Source organism: Phyllobates terribilis, unplaced genomic scaffold (genome assembly GCF_046119375.1).
Source record: "Phyllobates terribilis strain yellow unplaced genomic scaffold, ASM4611937v1 Scaffold_7__3_contigs__length_470593459, whole genome shotgun sequence".
Lineage (NCBI taxonomy): Eukaryota > Metazoa > Chordata > Amphibia > Anura > Dendrobatidae > Phyllobates > Phyllobates terribilis.
This window is the reverse complement of record NW_027362767.1, coordinates 210,794,189-210,813,186: the sequence shown is the minus strand read 5'-3', so window position 1 is coordinate 210,813,186 and position 18,998 is coordinate 210,794,189. Positions and strand designations below refer to the sequence as shown.

The window sequence follows — 18,998 nt, the reverse complement described above, 5'->3', positions numbered from 1 at the left end:
ATGCAGAACCCATAGGAGGAAGGGTGCATTGAGGAGCCTAATTAATTAAAAAGAACCTATCACTTCGGAAAACACTGTAAATATAGGGTTAATCTGCAGGTAAATAACGTCCCAATGCTGCCCTGTCACCTTATTGAAAATGCTGTTATCAGGAGAATAAACATATTTCCTACCGGGAGACTCCGGCTTTCAGTCACATACTACAGGGCAAACTGTCAATCAAAGTGCCCATTAGTGCTTACAGTCGCCACTCAGAGTACAGTGAATGGTGCTGTGAGCGATGACTGTAGCCGCTCCGTACATGCCCCTATGACTGAAAGCTGGCGCTCCCATTTTCATTTTCTCTGGATAGCTGTATTTTCAGTAAGGCAGCCCTGGCATTGTAACCCTATTTACTTGCAAATGAAACCTAAATCCGCAGGTAAACAGTATTTTAGCGAGATGACAGGTTCCCCTTAATTTGATTAAACTTCAGTTTCTTCAGAAGGAAGGCAGCGATTCGAGCACTAAGGGCTCAGTCACACGAGCGTATAAACCAGACGAGTGAAATCCGATAAAGGGGCTGCACTCGGATCAATGTTATTCAGTTAGGCCATGCAGATCGGCGTTTTGTTTCTCAGCTGTATTCAGCATGCTGCAAATTCACTCCGAAATCGGATGCCATATGGACCATCAGAGTGACATCTGATTTTCACAGATACCTTACAATTCTGTAACATAGGAAACTGTAAATGAATAATAGCTGCTGTGAAAAACGGATCGTACACGGATGACAAGTAAGAAAAAATCTTTCCACTTTTCTGGATGAAAATCGGACCGATTTTGTCATAAGCTGGTGTGACCCCAGCCTTAGGGTGCGAGTATTACAAGGGCTACATCCCCTCCAAGGCTGCGTGCTTAAGTCATATTGTTAGTTTGGATTGACCAACTCCATTTCAAATATTTAAGTAATAAAGTATTGGCATCACAGGTAACGATTCTTCATGATACATTTGTTTTATTTCAGCGATTTATTGCCGACAATTATTGTGACGGGGGTAACAACTGGGCTTTTTGTGACTATGATGGAGGAGATTGCTGTCCGTCTACGGTTAAGACAAAAATGGTAAAATTCAACTTTTTATCATTGTTACATATTTTCATTTATTTATTGTATTTCTGTGCCCATTGGTGTAATAGTTGTTCTGTCCCTAAGGCCAGCTTCACACACTTGACATTCATGGCCTGAGTAATAATTTCTAATTTCTTAATATGTAAATGAGCTGTTAAGATCTATGGGCTGGACATAGATCTCCCTGATAATCTGCCTTTAGAGATTATTGTAAATGAAAGGGGGTGTTACCAGTATGAGACAAGTAGATCAGGAGAGCAGACTGTCAGTCGTTACATGTCTCACACTGGTAATGTAAGGTGCCGCAGCGAGGTAGTCGTGGGCGAGCTGTAACCCATACTCGCTTTGGCACCCTACAGACAAAGTGTGTACTCGCTCTGGGGTGCTGCAGTGTATGTGATGTTTTCCACTTACTTCTCGCTATCCGGCCTCTTCTGACTCCAGGGATTCCTCTTCAGGAAACAGGGCAGCAATGAATTCAGAGGACACAGAGTTCGTAACAACAACTAGAACTTTACTTGGTAACTGGCAGTATTTACAGGCAGGTATAAAGGATAAGGCCCAATGGGTTGTCATCTTTCCCACAGGTACTGGATACAACTTCAGCCCTGGTTCCCAATCTAGGTGAAGCATCTCTGTTGCTTTCTTCTCCATCCCTAGAGAATCTTCCTCACCAAAGACAGTATATCTGGATCCTAGTTCTCTCCACATCCTAGGCTTGAGTCCTAACTTTTTCTGCAGGCCTGCAGACAGAATGTGCCCCTAGGTCCCCGACGACTCTCTCGAGGTTCCCAGGCCGGCTAAGGGGACTCTTGTGGAGGGATTCTTTTATCTGGTGATCCACTATTCAGGATACTAGGCCCACATCTACCCTAGCAGCCCCCATAGAGCCTGCTAGCTCTTCTGCAGTACTGCACACTACTGACTGTGCTCACTTCCTGCACTAGACACTAGCACTGAGTTCCCCCTCCCTCTACTGGGCCGCCTGTCACAGTTAACCCCACTTGGACCAAACTGCAGCCCCAGAGGGTTCTAACTTTAGGAACATGCTTTTAACCCTTTTTAGTGTCAGGGGGAGACTATCTCCCTCACCACTACTACAATAATACAATAACACCCCCAATAAGGTTACTACTCACACTCCTTAGGGACAGAAAGCCTGGCTCTCTCCACACTTTAAAGTAACACTCCACTTGTTTGTTTTTTAATTCATCCTGTCACTAGTTCTCACAATACATAACTCATATAGTATTACCTTATTTGTTTGTTCTTTTTTATCTGGAAATTAATGGTATACTTCACTTCAGTTAGGTCGTGTGATCACAAAGGGGTCATCATTTGAGTCAATAGAACTACCTGTATGATGCAATTGCATAAATTGTATCCCTGAAGTTCTCTATGGTGGGGAATAGTATAGAAGCCAGTATCACAGATAATGATGATGACTGCACAGTGCCTGTCACACAGATATAATGTGGATCACAGTTCCACCTCCCTTGCTGTATAGTTAGAGTCTATTAGTTTATTTAGCAGAATAGAGAAGAAAGGATAATCCCAGTGCCTTCCCAACACAGAAAGATGATACAGGCTCTAGCTGATTATGGGATGCTGTACTGATGTAGTTGGAATTTATAGTAGAGCATAGTGGAGTAACATGCAGGATGAAAGAAAGGAATCAAGATGGAAGATGAAGGGAAGAAAACAGGAGATTGAACTACATAATAAGTATGAAGTATAAAAGAGTAGTGCAGAGTGTAACAGACAATAGGTGAGGGGTGCAGCTATTTAAGAATGAAAAAACTGGGAGTGCATCTTTAAGTCCTTTTGTCCTCAGCACTGACCTCACCAATGTAGCAAGGCTTCCAAAACTAGGACCATGCAGGCATCCAGACCACATAGAGCATGCTTTTGATACTTTATACCAGGTCTCCTCACCAATGCACCAGGCATGTCATCAGCCCCAAGCCACCCGATGGTCATCAGAACAATCGGTGCTAAACAATGGCAAGATTAACGCCCCATTCAGATTAATTATTTCATTATTATCTGTATTATTTATTATTTTACGGCCTTCAGCTCGGTCTCGAGCCATGGCGACTTGATGAATGAACGCTCTGTAGGAAGATCAATCTTCTGTAAGCCTAGATAGGTCCACTAGGGTCTTAATAGTACAAATGTACAATACAGACCAAAAGTTTGGACACACCTTCTCATTTAAAGATTTTTCTGTGTTTTCATGACTTTGAAAATTGTACATTCACACTGAAGGCATCAAAACTATGAATTAACACATGTGGAATTATATACTTAACAAAAAAGTGTGAAACAACTGAAAATATGTCTTATATTCCAGGTTCTTCAAAGTAGCCACCTTTTGTTTTGATGACTGCTTTGCACACTCTTGGCATTCTCTTGATGAGCTTCAAGAGGTAGTCATCAGAAATGGTCTTCCAACAATCTTGAAGGAGTTCCCAGAGATGCTTAGCACTTGTTGGCCCCTTTGCCTTCACTCTGCGGTCCAGCTCACTCCAAACCATCTCGATTGGGTTCAGGTCTGGTGACTGTGGAGGCCAGGTCATCTGGTGTAGCACCCCATCACTCTCCTTCTTGGTCAAATAGCCCTTACACAGCCTAGAGGTGTGTTTGGGGTCATTGTCCTGTTGAAAAATAAATGATGGTCCAACTAAACGCAAATCGGATGGAATAGCATGCCGCTGCAAGATGCTGTGGTAGCCATGCTGGTTCAGTATGCCTTCAATTTTGAATAAATCCCCAACAGTGTCACCAGCAAAGCACCCCCACACCATCACACCTCCTCCTCCATGCTTCACGGTGGGAACCAGGCATGTAGAGTCCATCCGTTCACCTTTTCGGCGTCGCACAAAGACACGGTGGTTGGAACCAAAGATCTCAAATTTGGACTCATCCAGATTTGATGGCCACTCGTTTTTCTTTACTTAGCTGCTTTTTTTTTTTTGCCATAATACAAATTCTAACAGTCTATTCAGTAGGACTATCAGCTGTGTATCCACCAGACTTCTGCACAACTCAACTGATGGTCCCAACCCCATTTATAAGGCAAGAAATCCCACTTATTAAACCTGACAGGGCACACCTGTGAAGTGAAAACCATTTCCGGTGACTACCTCTTGAAGCTCATCAAGAGAATGCCAAGAGTGTGCAAAGCAGTCATCAAAGCAAAAGGTGGCTACTGTGAAGAACCTAGAATATAAGACATATTTTCAGTTGTTTCACACTTTTTTGTTAAGTATATAATTCCACATGTGTTAATTGATAGTTTTGATGCCTTCAGTGTGAATGTACAATTTTCATAGTCATAAAAATACAGAAAAATCTTTAAATGAGAAGGTGTGTCCAAACTTGTGGTCTGTACTGTATGTCTGCAGTCATCAAGCGCTAGACCAGAAGAGACTCCTTTGAAGGGTGTAGTCATTTTCCATGTACGCGTCACTCGAGAAGGGTCTTCTGCATGCATCTCATGATAACCTAAAATTTTTATCAACTTCTCATTCTGCAACCATTTAACTTTTCTTTCTAATTGGAATTTTATGTATCTTCACTAAATAGAAGCAAAGAAAATTGTGAATGTCAATAGAATTGCTGCCAATTGGCAATGTTATAAAGCACCTGCATCTGTAACCATTCTGTCAGCTTCCAGGCAGCCCAGAGCTGCTTCTTTCTTTGGAAGAGGTTGGATTAAAGTATGGTCATTTTTTACTTGGACGGAATATCAGTGTTTACTACCAGCACTGCATGTTTTCTATTAAACTTCTTTCTGTAAGGGCGTATCTGCTGGAGAGTTCTTGTTTGCAGAGGGATTCCTTATAGACAAAGATAAATGAGAAACAGAATATTGTCTTCTGTTCCAGAAATTTTAGTTTTTCAAGACCACACAGTAATCTGCAGATTTGTACTGAGGAACGTGCGAAAGGACGTGGATGAGACGTGTTTTTATAATACAAGATGTGCTCATATATGTCAGGAATGTGTTACCGAAATGGAATGATCATCAGACTTTTCCTGACAGGTGGGGGGGAAGATTACCGTGATATCTTAAATTTGAGAAGACAAGAAGTGAAGCAGTTTGTAATTGTAAATGGAAAATGACTAAAAAAATTCTCAATACATGAAAAAAGAGTCATTTTTGGGCAAAGTGGAAAATGACTTAAAATGATGACACACTGTCTGAACTGAAAATGTTACTTCTGCACTTGGATGTACGCTAAAATCCCTTTAGGACCTCTATCTAATATCAGATATTACAGACTGTCGAATGGGCAAGGGAGAGTATATACTGTATTTTTCGTATTATAAGACGCACTTTTTCCCCCCAGATGTGGAAGGAAAATAGGGGTGCGTCTTATAATCCGAATGTAGCTTACGGGAGGAGGGCTGCGGTGGAGCGGGGTCACAGGAGGCAGGGTTGCTGCTGCAGGAGTGGGGCGATGGTGCGGGCCCTGTGCTGGGAGGAGGGGGTGTCCCAGCGGTTTAAGGCTACGCGCCCTGGGGTTTCCTAAAATTTCAGCGGTGAGCGGAGTTCCCTTCCCATTGATTTCCCTGCAGTCGGCTTTGGGAAAATGGCGCATTCGCGGATTGAAATCCCAGGAGGGCCCGCAGCCTCGCACCGCCAGGACACCCCCACCTCCCAGCTTGGGGCCCACAGCATCGACCCACTCCTGCCACCGCTGGCCAACTGCAGCAGCTACCCTACCTCCTGTGACCCCGTTCCACCGGGCCGCGTCACCCGGTAAGCTACCGTAAAATCAGACTATAAGACACACCACCATTTTACTTAACAAAAAAAATTCTCCTATTTTCCTCCCCAAAATTTTGGGTGCATCTTATGGTCTTATAGTCTGCAAAATATGATAGTTCTTTTTAAGGGTAGGAAGTATTTTCCCTCTGAAATGCTATCTTTCCTTAAAGGGAATCTATCAGCAGGTTGTTGCTGTATAATTTGAGAGCAGCGTGATGTAGGGACAGAGACCCTGATTCCAGCTCTGTGTCCCTTACTGGGCTGCTTATTGCAATTTTGATAAAATCACAATTTTATCTGCTGCATATCTACCAGTTCTCTGAATGCTGAGCTCTGTATAACTCCGCTCTCACCCCTGATTGGCAGATGTACACTGTGCATAGGCAGAAATCTACCAATCCATGGTGGGGCAGGGTTAGACAAAGCAAGAGGACTACATGGCACGAGACAACTAGTCATCTTGTGATAATTTCCTGCTGATAAAACTATGATTTTATTGAAACTGCAACAAATAGCCAATTAAGTGGCACATTGTTTCTGCCCCTACATAATGTTGCTCTCAGATTAAATAGCTAAAACCTGGTAATAGATCCGCTTTAAGTATTATTACCTCAATAAAACATTTTTATTGTCCACTCCCTTCCAAATACTAGACTCAAACAGACATTTAACTCGGATGCTACCTTGTAATATCGCTTTTCATAACTTTACTACACTACACCATAATAAATTAACAGTATTATTACATGCCTCTTGGTTCATTAAATACTTTACACTCTTTATATATTTGAAAAATATGATATCAATCAATTGTAGTTAAATCGAGTTGGTGTTTCCATCTTAATGGGGTTGTCTCAAGCTCGTAACTTCATGCTTACTGGTTGTCTGACCGCTAGCACCCCCATTGATCCTGAGAACTGGGGCATTTCAATGGTGCACTGGTTGAGCATGCCGACTGCCACTCCAGTCATACCTAATGGGACCACCAGAGATAGCCGAGTGCTGTATTCGACTGGTCTTTGGAGCGTCATTGTGCGTGAATGACCACCGCTTCATTTAGTAGAGCCCTAGTTCTTGAAAATGATGGGAGTCCCAGCAATCCAACCTCCAGTGATCGGGAAGTCATTTCTTGTCTCATGGTTAGGTGATAACTTCTATACTTGAATGTATCCCTTTCAGCATTTATAATATATCCACAGGCTAAGCCATACATGACCCATAAGTGTAGGTTCCATCCCTGGTCATTTGACTCTCTATTCACTAATTCCTGGTCACTTGAGTGTCCACAGAGTTGGATGAAATGACGGTTGCACTTGCAAACTGCACTCTATTGGAGTTATAGAAAGAGCCGAACAAGCCGATGCGCATATGCCATAAATGCCGAAGATTGGAATTCCACTACATTTATCAAGAAGAGAAGAAAGTAGACTCCAGACTTTGGTTGCAGTTATAATAATGAGCATCCTTCGGGTCATCAAAGTATCTAAGAATGTTGTAGCTTTGTAATGTTTTAAGCCTTTGAAGGTCCTTCTTCAGTCTCTTCGAGTAGGTATAAGGCAGAGTGAAGGATCATGCGTCAGCTGACACCATAACTGCTTACAGAGCATGAAGAAGGACCCTAAGAGGTCCAAAATCTACATCTACTTCAGACCCTGATGACCTAAGTAAAGCTTGTTTCTTTAATTGCATCTGAAGTGCAGTTCCTTCTGTTCTTGGATGATTCCATGACAATTACTCTTCCACTGAAGTCCACAGTTGGTTACAATACTACTAGTTGTTGTGTAGTTGAACATTACAGATCTCTTGCACTCCTTTTTCCTATTAGTTGAATAAATTACGTTTCACCTAACCTTTCTATGTCCTATTCTTCACAGGTAATTCCATTTCCCGCTGGCTGTGATATACAGGAGAAGTGTGCATGCCTGGACCCCAATGCAAAGGAAAACAATCCAAATACTCAAAGCCCAAACCATGGATAGTATTCTGTCCAGTTCGTATGACCACAACTGATGGCAGACTGGAAAACACATCACATTCCCTCTGTTATTTTTATATTAGCTGCTGAACTGGATCGCGTTTCTCCATAAGAAACCATCACATCCTGACCAGTCTGACATTTTTTCTATATAAATGAAGTGCTGCGATTGATGCATTATGATTCAAATGCCATAAAGAACAAACACAGAAATCATAGTGTTAAGCTGTGGTATGGCCAGAAGAAGACAAAAAAAAGAAAAAAAAAGAAGAAAACAAGCCATAAACACATTGATTTTTTGGACAGCTAGACTGGACATTTCAGTCCTCCTTTTCCCATGCAGATGGTAGACTGTGAAGATTTGAAAGGCGAAACAGGAGCGACAGATGAAACTAGAAGATGATGTTTAGGTTTGCAGTTGATGCAAGCTTTAGAGTTTCTTCATCAAACCTTGAGCTGTGCACTTTTCTTGTTGGAAGGTCTGTTAGGGATGACATCTAACTGCCTTATAACAGACATACATCATTTATCCCTTTGCCACCAAAACCCAACACTAGTTGTTTGAGCATAACTGTTGCTGCTATTCCTGCTGCTATGTCCCATACAGCCATTCTCCTTACTGTGTCAGGTCAAGTTGAAATCAAACGAAACAACCAGTCTGCCTTAAATCTCGTCTTTAGCCTGCCACCCTCAGGCCTCGTCCTTACAAACGATTGACAGGGACCAAGCGATCATCTACTTTGAGATGGGTTAGAACCTCCTGGTAATGTCTAGCATGAAGATGTTAGTAGTTGTAGAGTCGATGCTAGATTGACAGTGGAATCTCCGAACAGCTGCTCATTACTAAACCTGGGTCGTAGATGGTCTCGAAAATTAAGTGGGTTTTATCAGTATTATATTTAGGGTTGAATCCATGAAGAGTTTTTTTTTGTTGTTGTTGGATTTCTTCTTTCCTTGAGAACACTGCCCTTACTCATTTCTTCGAGGTTTTTTTTTTTCTTTCATGCTTTTGTTTTTTATCAGCATGGTTCCTTTTTCTTTTACTGTCTTATTTGTTAATTACATGCTAGCTATTATCATTTTACAATAAGTCAATACGTTTGCTTTGTGAAACATAAAACGTGTACATCGGGAGCTCATAACTCTTGAGTAGACCAATGGTGGATAAGGCTGGGATTACAACCGTGTATTTTGTTTCTTTTTTTTAATGTTTTATAATAGCCCGAACAGTGCCGTTATGAAATAGTATCGGAGGGCCAGTCTAGCACGATGATGCTTACCGTATGCTGCTGAGAAGTCTCCGTTGAGTTTGGGGTACAATGTCAATTTCTAGCTGCTGCTGAATGATGAGCGTCCATTTGTTAAAGCACTGTGTGTAGGCAAGAAATATTTTCCTGAGGTCTTGTGGCAAAAGAGATAGGATTGTCCTTTTAAGATGGCAGCTTTTTACCTCTTCAATCCCTGAAGGATTAGGGCATTCCCTGAGGGTGTTTTCAGAGCAGGTTTCAGCTACCTCCTTTCTGGTTTCAATTTCACTAGCTTGAACTGTCAGATTTGTTTAGTTCTTTTTTTTTTTTCCCCCCTGTGTTTAGAAGAAAAAAATTATAACATTTTTGCAACTATATTTTTTAAACTGCATGGTCAAAAAAAATAAGATGCAAAGTATATGTTTTTAAAGGGACGTAATGTAGGTAGTTGCAAAGAGAGCTATATACCCACCCTGCCTGCGTGGAGATGGCTAAGCGCATGTTTATTCATCTTGTGTATCCTTCCCAGTGTGTGAGATTCATTTGTGTTATAAAATATTACATGTGCTTTTTGCTTTTTTTTTTTTTGAACCAGTAATCTACTAAACTCCAGTTACTGGACTCCACCTCAGTCATTCATTGCTATTCTTTATGGCTGCTGCTAGCATATTCAAAAATTACCTAGAACCTGCTTTATTGGGCCATTCTATACGCACTACTATAACCTGATATGCCATATTGAACAATGTATGAAGATACGTGTGTGTATATGTATGTATGATACCAGTTATAATTTCAAACACCCCTGTTCATGTACTGGTTTTCCTTCTTCTTATTAGAATGTGCACATTGCAGATTCAGACTGAAGGCAGCAAGAGCAAAAAAAGAGCAAATATGGAAAAAAAGAGAAAGGAAAACTGTGCAATAAACCAGAATACATGTTAAACATTTGATTCCACAAATTGCCCACCTTTAACCCTGATGACGGTTTTCACAGACCCTCGGCATTCTCTCAAGCATCAGCATGCCTTTCTTACAGACCAAAGACGTTCCCAGAGGTGCTGCGCATTTGTTGGCGGCTTTGCTTTCACTTTGTGGACCAACTCATTCCAAACCAACTCCATTGGTGATTGTGGAGGGCATATCATCTGGCACATCGCTCCATCCTTATCTGTCTTGGTCATGTAGCAATAACATAGCCTGGAGGGATATTTTGGTAATTAACCTGTTACAACATAAATTATGGTCCCACTAAATGCATTTCTGATGAGCTGTTGTTGAAGAATGTGGTGGCCATGCTGGGTAAGTCTACCTTGTATTTGAAATTAATCAACAGTGTCACCAGCAAAGCATGGTCACAGTATCACTCCTGTTCCTCCATATTTAACGGTGAGTGCGACCTTTGTAGAAATCATCTGCTCATCTTTTCTGCATTTCACAAAAACATGGTAACTCTGATGAACTTATCCTCTGCAGCAGAAGAAATTTTTGGACAACCTTTCCTGGGGTGGTCTTCATTAGGGTCAATTTCATCATAGTGATTTATGGTCTCCATGACTGCACCTTCCAGATTCTGGAAATTTTCTGGATTAAATGACCTTCGTGTCTTAAAGTAATGGTGGATTGTCATTTCTCTTTATTTAGTTGAATTATACTTGCCATAGTCTGGCTTAAAGCAGTTGTCGAAAAGAGCTCAGCACTGCATGGAGCTGTGCACCAACACTGCCTCTGAAAAACACACCTGATGGTCACAAATACTTTCTGAAGACCCCGTGATTCTATAAATCAGCTTTAGATGAGGCTTACCTGTTCATTGTTAGCTATTACAGGTGAGGTTTGAGAGACCACCAATGGAGTATAAAGCTGTCATCAGAGTAGGTTAGTTCGAGGAGGTTGCATCGAGGAATCTAGGGTTTAATTAGTATTCTGGTTGGTTTCACATGTGTTTCTTTAATCCTTGTTTCCATGTATGTTCATGGTTTTGCTGCTTTCAGTGTGAATCTACAATTAGAACATTCTGATAGGAAGAAGGAAAATCATTTCACGAAAAGATGTGTCTAAACTTTTGACTGGTACTGTATATATATATATATATATATATATATATGTGTGTGTGTGTGTGTGTGTGTGTGTGTGCATTAGCTCCATTTCACAGCTTATAACAAAGGAGTGGTTGTTTTGAATGAACACAGGAGTGATATGAATGGATGAGCGAACAGACCTCGCGAATAAACAGTTACAAGCTGGTTATATGGTTGGGAATAGCAGTTGATAAGAAGAACTAACAATAACTTAAAATACCTTCTTTGGTAAAGGGGTCGTCTTATGTAAACCCCCCCTTTCCCTGTGCCTACAAAGGACACCGCTCTTACTACTAAGAGCAATGAGAAACTCAAAGTCTCTCGCTCTAGTAGACTTTGCCCATCTTTGTATTGCATGGTTGGCTACTTATCTGAGAGATTGACCCATGGACATCTGTTGATAAATATTAGTAGTTACTGCACGATGAAAAATGTAGAGATATTATCAGTTAATAAAGGGTTTTTATACAATTGCAAAATACAGTAATAAGTTATTCTTGGTTTACAGAGTTTCTGTGTAACCCCTAGCCTTACTCTAAATAGGTTACGATTTCATAATATATCTCCCTATGGGTCGAGGCACCATAACAGAGCTCCTAGTCCCCTTCCTCCTTTTATACAGCCAAAGAGTTAAAAATCTTGCTGACGTCAGTCACCAATAGGGAGTCAACTGCGTCATAGCTTCTATCAACCTTCTATTAACTTCAGTTTTGAAGCATTAAAAGTTTGTGCGTCCCGAAAACACAATTTATAGGTTCCGAATTTCTGAAGGTGTATTTGCTCGAATTCTGGCACATAACACTTTCAGATGTCTATATAAAGTTGTGCAAAAATAAAATAATAATTGACTTTTGGCATTTTCACTCCAGTTTTGGCCAGCATTGCCACAGTGGGCAGAGCTGGGGTGAGACGAGGCGTACCGAAGGCCCTCCCAGTAAATTCATTTACAATTCTGCTGGTTGCAATTGTCAACAATCACATCAGTTCCGCTGTTAATATTTTCTTTGGAATCTACAGCAGAATAAGGTTTTATAGAACAGATAGATTTGTGTGCAGGAGTCAATATTGTGACACAAAGGCCCTCATCCATCTAACCGTTTCTAGAGTGAATCGGTTTGAAGAGATATAACTTTTTTGTGCAACGCGGAGTTGGGCAAACAATTTGCAACTTTTGGCACCAGGTTTTCAAAGCTCCACCAAAATAGGTGGAGCTGTGGCGTTCCTTACGCCATAAATCTTACTCCAGTCACTGAGTTGTGGAGTGGCGCACACCGCAGTGAATGAATCAGGAGCATCTGACTCCTGCACCCATCCTCATCAAGACCAGCATGAAAATTGTCGGTCTTGATGAAACCGGACCATAGAGTTAGATGCTATACGTTGTTCCATGTTGTGCTGTTTGTCGGATATATTCTCCTTAAATGAAATCTGTAAGCAGGATTTCACCCCCAAACAGTTTATATGCACATGCAGCTCTTTCAAAGACAAGTCCATCACTACCTTTACAGGGCCGGTCTGTTCCTCCATTACTGAGAAATCAGCATTTGAATAGATAGTCAAATCAGGCTGAAGGACCATGGGTAGATCTGAAATCTCTGTCAAGGCAGCTTTATTACCCGCCCAGCGCCACCTCCTTCTGCTGGCCTGGCAGCCTCTATGCTTTGTGACTACTGGCAAAGGAGCCCTCAGTCATGCAGGAGAAGGCTGTGTTGGGCGGATAATAGAGCTGGAGTGACAGAGGCGTCATAAGATCTACCAAAACCATTCGCATATCAATTCAAGCCCTGATTTCTCAGTAACAGAGGAACAGATTGGCCATATAAAGGTATTGTTGGACTTGTCTTAATATGGAGGCTGTGCTGGGCGGGAATAGAGCTGGAGTGACAGAGGCTTTAGATCTACCATTTGCATATCGATTCAAACGCTGATTTCTCAGTAACAGAGCAACGGATTGGCTATGTAAAGATATTGCTGGACTTGTCTTTGAAAGAGCTACAAAGAGCTGAAATCCTGCTGACAGATTCTTTTTAATGTGCCTTTTGATGGGACATGTCTTTGTATGAAATTGAATATATTGTTTGAGAACTCTAGGAGTAGAGCCCCCCCCCCCCCCAGGGAAAGATGGATGGTTCAAGTCCACTAGAGCAAAAGCTGTCGCTCTCTACTTTGGCTTGTAGAGTGTTGGTCCTGAGCCAAGACTCTCCCGTATGATGAACCCTTGGCTTCCTAAGGCATAGAAACAAAGATTGTCCCAAATGGTGGACCAAAGCTGGAGATGCTGGAAGCTTGAGATTAGGCCACGTAGACTGAAGAAGTAATTACTTTTTTATGTGCATGATACGGGGGAATTAAGATGGGAATCAAAGAGATCAGAATACTGAAACTTTAGCTTAGAAGGAAGGTCAATTCTAGTCTACACCAGCAGATGGAAGATCGTATTCACTACACAAGAATTTTATGAAACGACTATATGTGTGAGCGTGCGTGCGTGTGTGACCTCGGCCTTGTGAACGCAGTCAGGCCCCCCTCGCTGTATATTACATGCTAAGGCTCCGTATCCAAACTGTGACCTCCTCAGAAGAAATGGAATCTACGTCGATTATGGAAACCGCTCTTCCTTATTTATGTCTTTGAATGAAATCTTTTATTTGTGATGTAATAGAAACCTGTTAAACGTCTTTTTTTTTTTTTTGAGTCACGAACAAAAAAAACTGAAGTACCGACCTTCTTCTTGAGAACCTGTCTCCGTAACCTACTGTAATGGTATCGTTCACCCTCCTTCTCCTTCCTCATCCTCTCCCTTCCACACCTCATGTGTACTTTTGTGCTGCTCCGTATTGTCGTATTTTTTTTTTTTTTTTTTTAATGTTCGAGAAAAAAAATATATATATAACTGAAAACCTTCAAGCAATATATAAAGATGTAAATAGTAGAGCTTATTTATTAAGAATGTCATACATTTAATTTATATCTACACAATGTTATTTTTAAGTTATTTTTACTTCCTTCAATACAGTTTTTAAATATTATTTTTGTCAATATGTCATGAGTTTTTTTGTTTTTTTTCATTACTCACATACTGGACACAGGTCGAAATTAAAAAAAAAAAATGTTAAAAAAAATCATATTTTTCTGTTCAAATACTTTGTATGGTAATGTATATTACTTTGTAATTCTATTATTTAACTATTTAGATTACCTAATTGTTACGAGAGGTAAAGGTTTTATGGAATGATCCAGGTTTTTGTTGTTTTTTTTTTTCTATTAAAATGGTGTTAAACTCTGGCGGATTTACAAGACAATCTCCCACCAATAGCTTTCCGATTAGTATCTGCGCATATGCAATGTGCCATTGCATGGTAAAGCTAACATTTGGATTCAGCCATTAGTGTATGATACTTCATTTACATGCAATGCTGATATGTTCTTAAAGGGACACTACCACCAAAAATAATATAAATAAAGTTATGTTTAATAATGTCATGTCTTTCAATTTACAGTGAACATTTATGTCGAAGGATCTTTTATTTTTATTTATTTTTTTGTTTTATTTCACAAAGATCTCGTGTCAAGTGTTACCATCAAAATCACACACAAGGCTGAGTTCACATGATGTATTCTTTTGGATTTGTCTCCATATGTTATATTATGAAAGGGGTCATTTACTAACCAGGTACTAAGAGGAATAAATATGATCTGCAACATAAAACACACACATCAACAAAATGTTGCTGGTTCACATGGGAATACATCTGCAAAAATAAGTTCACTTGTATGTAAAGGTAACAGCAGCCATTACATGATTGTTGGGTGAACATCTAATGTGGAAAGGGAAGGCACAACTTTTCTGCACAGTTGATGTTGATTTTTTTTTTCTTACTTCTGCAATTGGAGGTGTCTGGCAATAGCCCCCATACAGTAATATTGTCTCCCAATTGGCCTTTTAGAGTAATTATATCTCCCTACTTGCTACCATAAACCAATAATATATGTTACTCATTCTGGCCACATACAGTAATGTCAATAATCTTGTAATAATGTCCCCTATCCTGTAATAATGTCCTCCATCCTGACCCCCATCCATTAATAATGTCCCACATCCTGTAATAATGTCCCATGAACTATAATAATGTTCTCTGTCCTGTAATAACGTCCTCCATCCTGACCCCTATCTTGTAATAATATCCCACATCCTGTAATAATGTCCCATGTCCTGTAATAATGCCCCCCAGCCAGTAATAATGTCCCACATCCTGTAATAATGCCCCCCTGCCTGTAATAATGTCCCACGTCCTGTAATAATGCCCCCCAGCCTGTAATAATGTCCCATGTTCTGTAAAAATGTCTTCCATCCTGTAATAATGTCCTCCATCCTGACCCCCATCCTGTAATAAAGTCCCACGTCCTGTAATAATGTCCCACGTCCTGTAATAATGTCCTCCATCCTGACCCCCATCCTGTAATAATGTCCCACGTCCTGTAATAATGTCCCACGTCCTGTAATAATGTCCTCCATCCTGACCTCCATCCTGTAATAATGTCCTACGTCCTGTAATAATGTCCCATGTTCTGTAATAATGTCACATGTGCTGTAATAATGTCCTCCATCCTGTAATAATGTCCTCCATCCTGACCCCCATCCTGTAATAATGTCCCACGTCCTGTAATAATGTCCTCCATCCTGATCCCATCCTGTAATAATGTCCCACGTCCCGTCATAATGTCCTCCATCCTGACCCCCTTCCTGTAATAATGTCCCATGTCCTGTAATAATGTCCCACGTCCTGTAATAATGTCCTCCATCCTGACCTCCATCCTGTAATAATGTCCTACGTCCTGTAATAATGTCCCATGTTCTCTAATAATGTCACATGTGCTGTAATAATGTCCTCCATCCTGTAATAATGTCCTCCATCCTGACCCCCATCCTGTAATAATGTCCCACGTCCTGTAATAATGTCCTCCATCCTGACCCCATCCTGTAATAATGTCCCACGTCCCGTCATAATGTCCTCCATCCTGACCCCCTTCCTGTAATAATGTCCCATGTCCTGTAATAATGTCCCATGTCCTGTAATAATGTCCCACGTCCTGTAATAATGTCCTCCATCCTGACCCCATCCTGTAATAATGTCCCACGTCCTGTAATAATGTCCTCCATCCTGACCCCATCCTGTAATAATGTCCCACGTCCTGTAATAATGCCCTCCATCCTGACCCCCAGCCTGTAATAATGTCCCATGTTCTGTAAAAATGTCCTCCATCCTGACCCCCATCCATTAATAATGTCCCACATCCTGTAATAATGTCCCCCGCCCTGTAATAATGTCCCATGAACTATAATAATGTTCTCTGTCCTGTAATAACGTCCTCCATCCTGACCCCTATCTTGTAATAATGTCCCACATCCTGTAATAATGTCCCACGTCCTGTAATAATGCCCCCCAGCCTGTAATAATGTACCACATCCTATAATAATGCCCCCCAGCCTGTAATAATGTCCCACATCCTGTAATAATGTCCCCCAGCCTGTAATAATGTCCCACATCCTGTAATAATGTCCCACGTCCTGTAATAATGCCCCCCAGCCTGTAATAATGTCCCATGTTCTGTAAAAATGTCCTCCATCCTGTAATAATGTTCTCCATCCTGACCCCCATCCTGTAATAATGTCCCACATCCTGTAATAATGTCCCACGTCCTGTAACAATGTCCTCCATCCTGTAATAATGTCCTCCATCCTGACCCCTATCCTGTAATAATGTCCTCCATCCTGACCCCCTTCCTGTAATAATGTCCCATGTCCTGTAATAATGTCCCACGTCCTGTAATAATGTCCTCCATCCTGACCTCCATCCTGTAATAATGTCCTACGTCCTGTAATAATGTCCCATGTTCTCTAATAATGTCACATGTGCTGTAATAATGTCCTCCATCCTGTAATAATGTCCTCCATCCTGACCCCCATCCTGTAATAATGTCCCACGTCCTGTAATAATGTCCTCCATCCTGACCCCATCCTGTAATAATGTCCCACGTCCCGTCATAATGTCCTCCATCCTGACCCCCTTCCTGTAATAATGTCCCATGTCCTGTAATAATGTCCCATGTCCTGTAATAATGTCCCACGTCCTGTAATAATGTCCTCCATCCTGACCCCATCCTGTAATAATGTCCCACGTCCTGTAATAATGTCCTCCATCCTGACCCCATCCTGTAATAATGTCCCACGTCCTGTAATAATGCCCTCCATCCTGACCCCCAGCCTGTAATAATGTCCCATGTTCTGTAAAAATGTCCTCCATCCTGACCCCCATCCATTAATAATGTCCCACATCCTGTAATAATGTCCCCCGCCCTGTAATAATGTCCCATGAACTATAATAATGTTCTCTGTCCTGTAATAACGTCCTCCATCCTGACCCCTATCTTGTAATAATGTCCCACATCCTGTAATAATGTCCCACGTCCTGTAATAATGCCCCCCAGCCTGTAATAATGTACCACATCCTATAATAATGCCCCCCAGCCTGTAATAATGTCCCACATCCTGTAATAATGTCCCCCAGCCTGTAATAATGTCCCACATTCTGTAATAAGGTCCCACGTCCTGTAATAATGCCCCCCAACCTGTAATAATGTCCCATGTTCTGTAAAAATGTCCTCCATCCTGTAATAATGTTCTCCATCCTGACCCCCATCCTGTAATAATGTCCCACATCCTGTAATAATGTCCCACGTCCTGTAACAATGTCCTCCATCCTGTAATAATGTCCTCCATCCTGACCCCTATCCTGTAATAATGTCCTCCATCCTGACCCCCACCCTGTAATAATGTCCCACGTCCTGTAATAATGTCCCACGTTTTGTAATAATGTCCCATGAGCTGTAATAATGTCCTCCATCCTGTAATAATGTCCTCTATCCTGACCACCATCCTGTAATAATGTCCTTCGTCCTGTAATAATGTCCTCCATCCTGACCCCATCCTGTAATAATGTCCCACGTCCCGTAATAATGTCCTCCATCCTGACCCCCATTCTGTAATAATGTCCCATGTCCTGTAATAATGTCCCATGTCCTGTAATAATGCCCTCCATCCTGACCCCCAGCCTGTAATAATGTCCCATGTTCTGTAATAATGTCCCACGTCCCGTAATAATGTCCTCCATCCTGACCCCCATTCTGTAATAATGTCCCATGTCCTGTAATAATGTCCCATGTCCTGTAATAATGCCCTCCATCCTGACCCCCTTCCTGTAATAATGTCCCATGTCCTGTAATAATGTCCCATGTCCTGTAATAATGTCCCACGTCCTGTAATAATGTCCTCCATCCTGACCCCATCCTGTAATAATGTCCCACGTCCTGTAATAATGTCCTCCATCCTGACCCCATCCTGTAATAATGTCCCACGTCCTGTAATAATGCCCTCCATCCTGACCCCCAGCCTGTAATAATGTCCCATGTTCTGTAAAAATGTCCTCCATCCTGACCCCCATCCATTAATAATGTCCCACATCCTGTAATAATGTCCCCCGCCCTGTAATAATGTCCCATGAACTATAATAATGTTCTCTGTCCTGTAATAACGTCCTCCATCCTGACCCCTATCTTGTAATAATGTCCCACATCCTGTAATAATGTCCCACGTCCTGTAATAATGCCCCCCAGCCTGTAATAATGTACCACATCCTATAATAATGCCCCCCAGCCTGTAATAATGTCCCACATCCTGTAATAATGTCCCCCAGCCTGTAATAATGTCCCACATCCTGTAATAATGTCCCACGTCCTGTAATAATGC

At 41.4% G+C, this 18,998-nt stretch overlaps 1 protein-coding gene across 2 annotated transcripts in view; it reads left to right on the top strand.

Annotated features, from left to right (window-relative positions):
* PAPPA (pappalysin 1) overlaps window positions 1-14,669 on the top strand; it is a 461,556-nt gene extending 446,887 nt beyond the window's left edge. For both annotated transcript variants that reach the window (XM_073639720.1, XM_073639719.1), the window contains exons 21-22: window positions 1,007-1,105; window positions 7,763-14,669. In XM_073639720.1, coding sequence (XP_073495821.1) covers window positions 1,007-1,105; window positions 7,763-7,867 — 204 coding nt within the window. In that variant the 3' untranslated portion in view covers window positions 7,868-14,669. The remainder of the gene's footprint in view (window positions 1-1,006; window positions 1,106-7,762) is intronic.
* The last annotated feature ends 4,329 nt before the right edge of the window (window positions 14,670-18,998 follow it).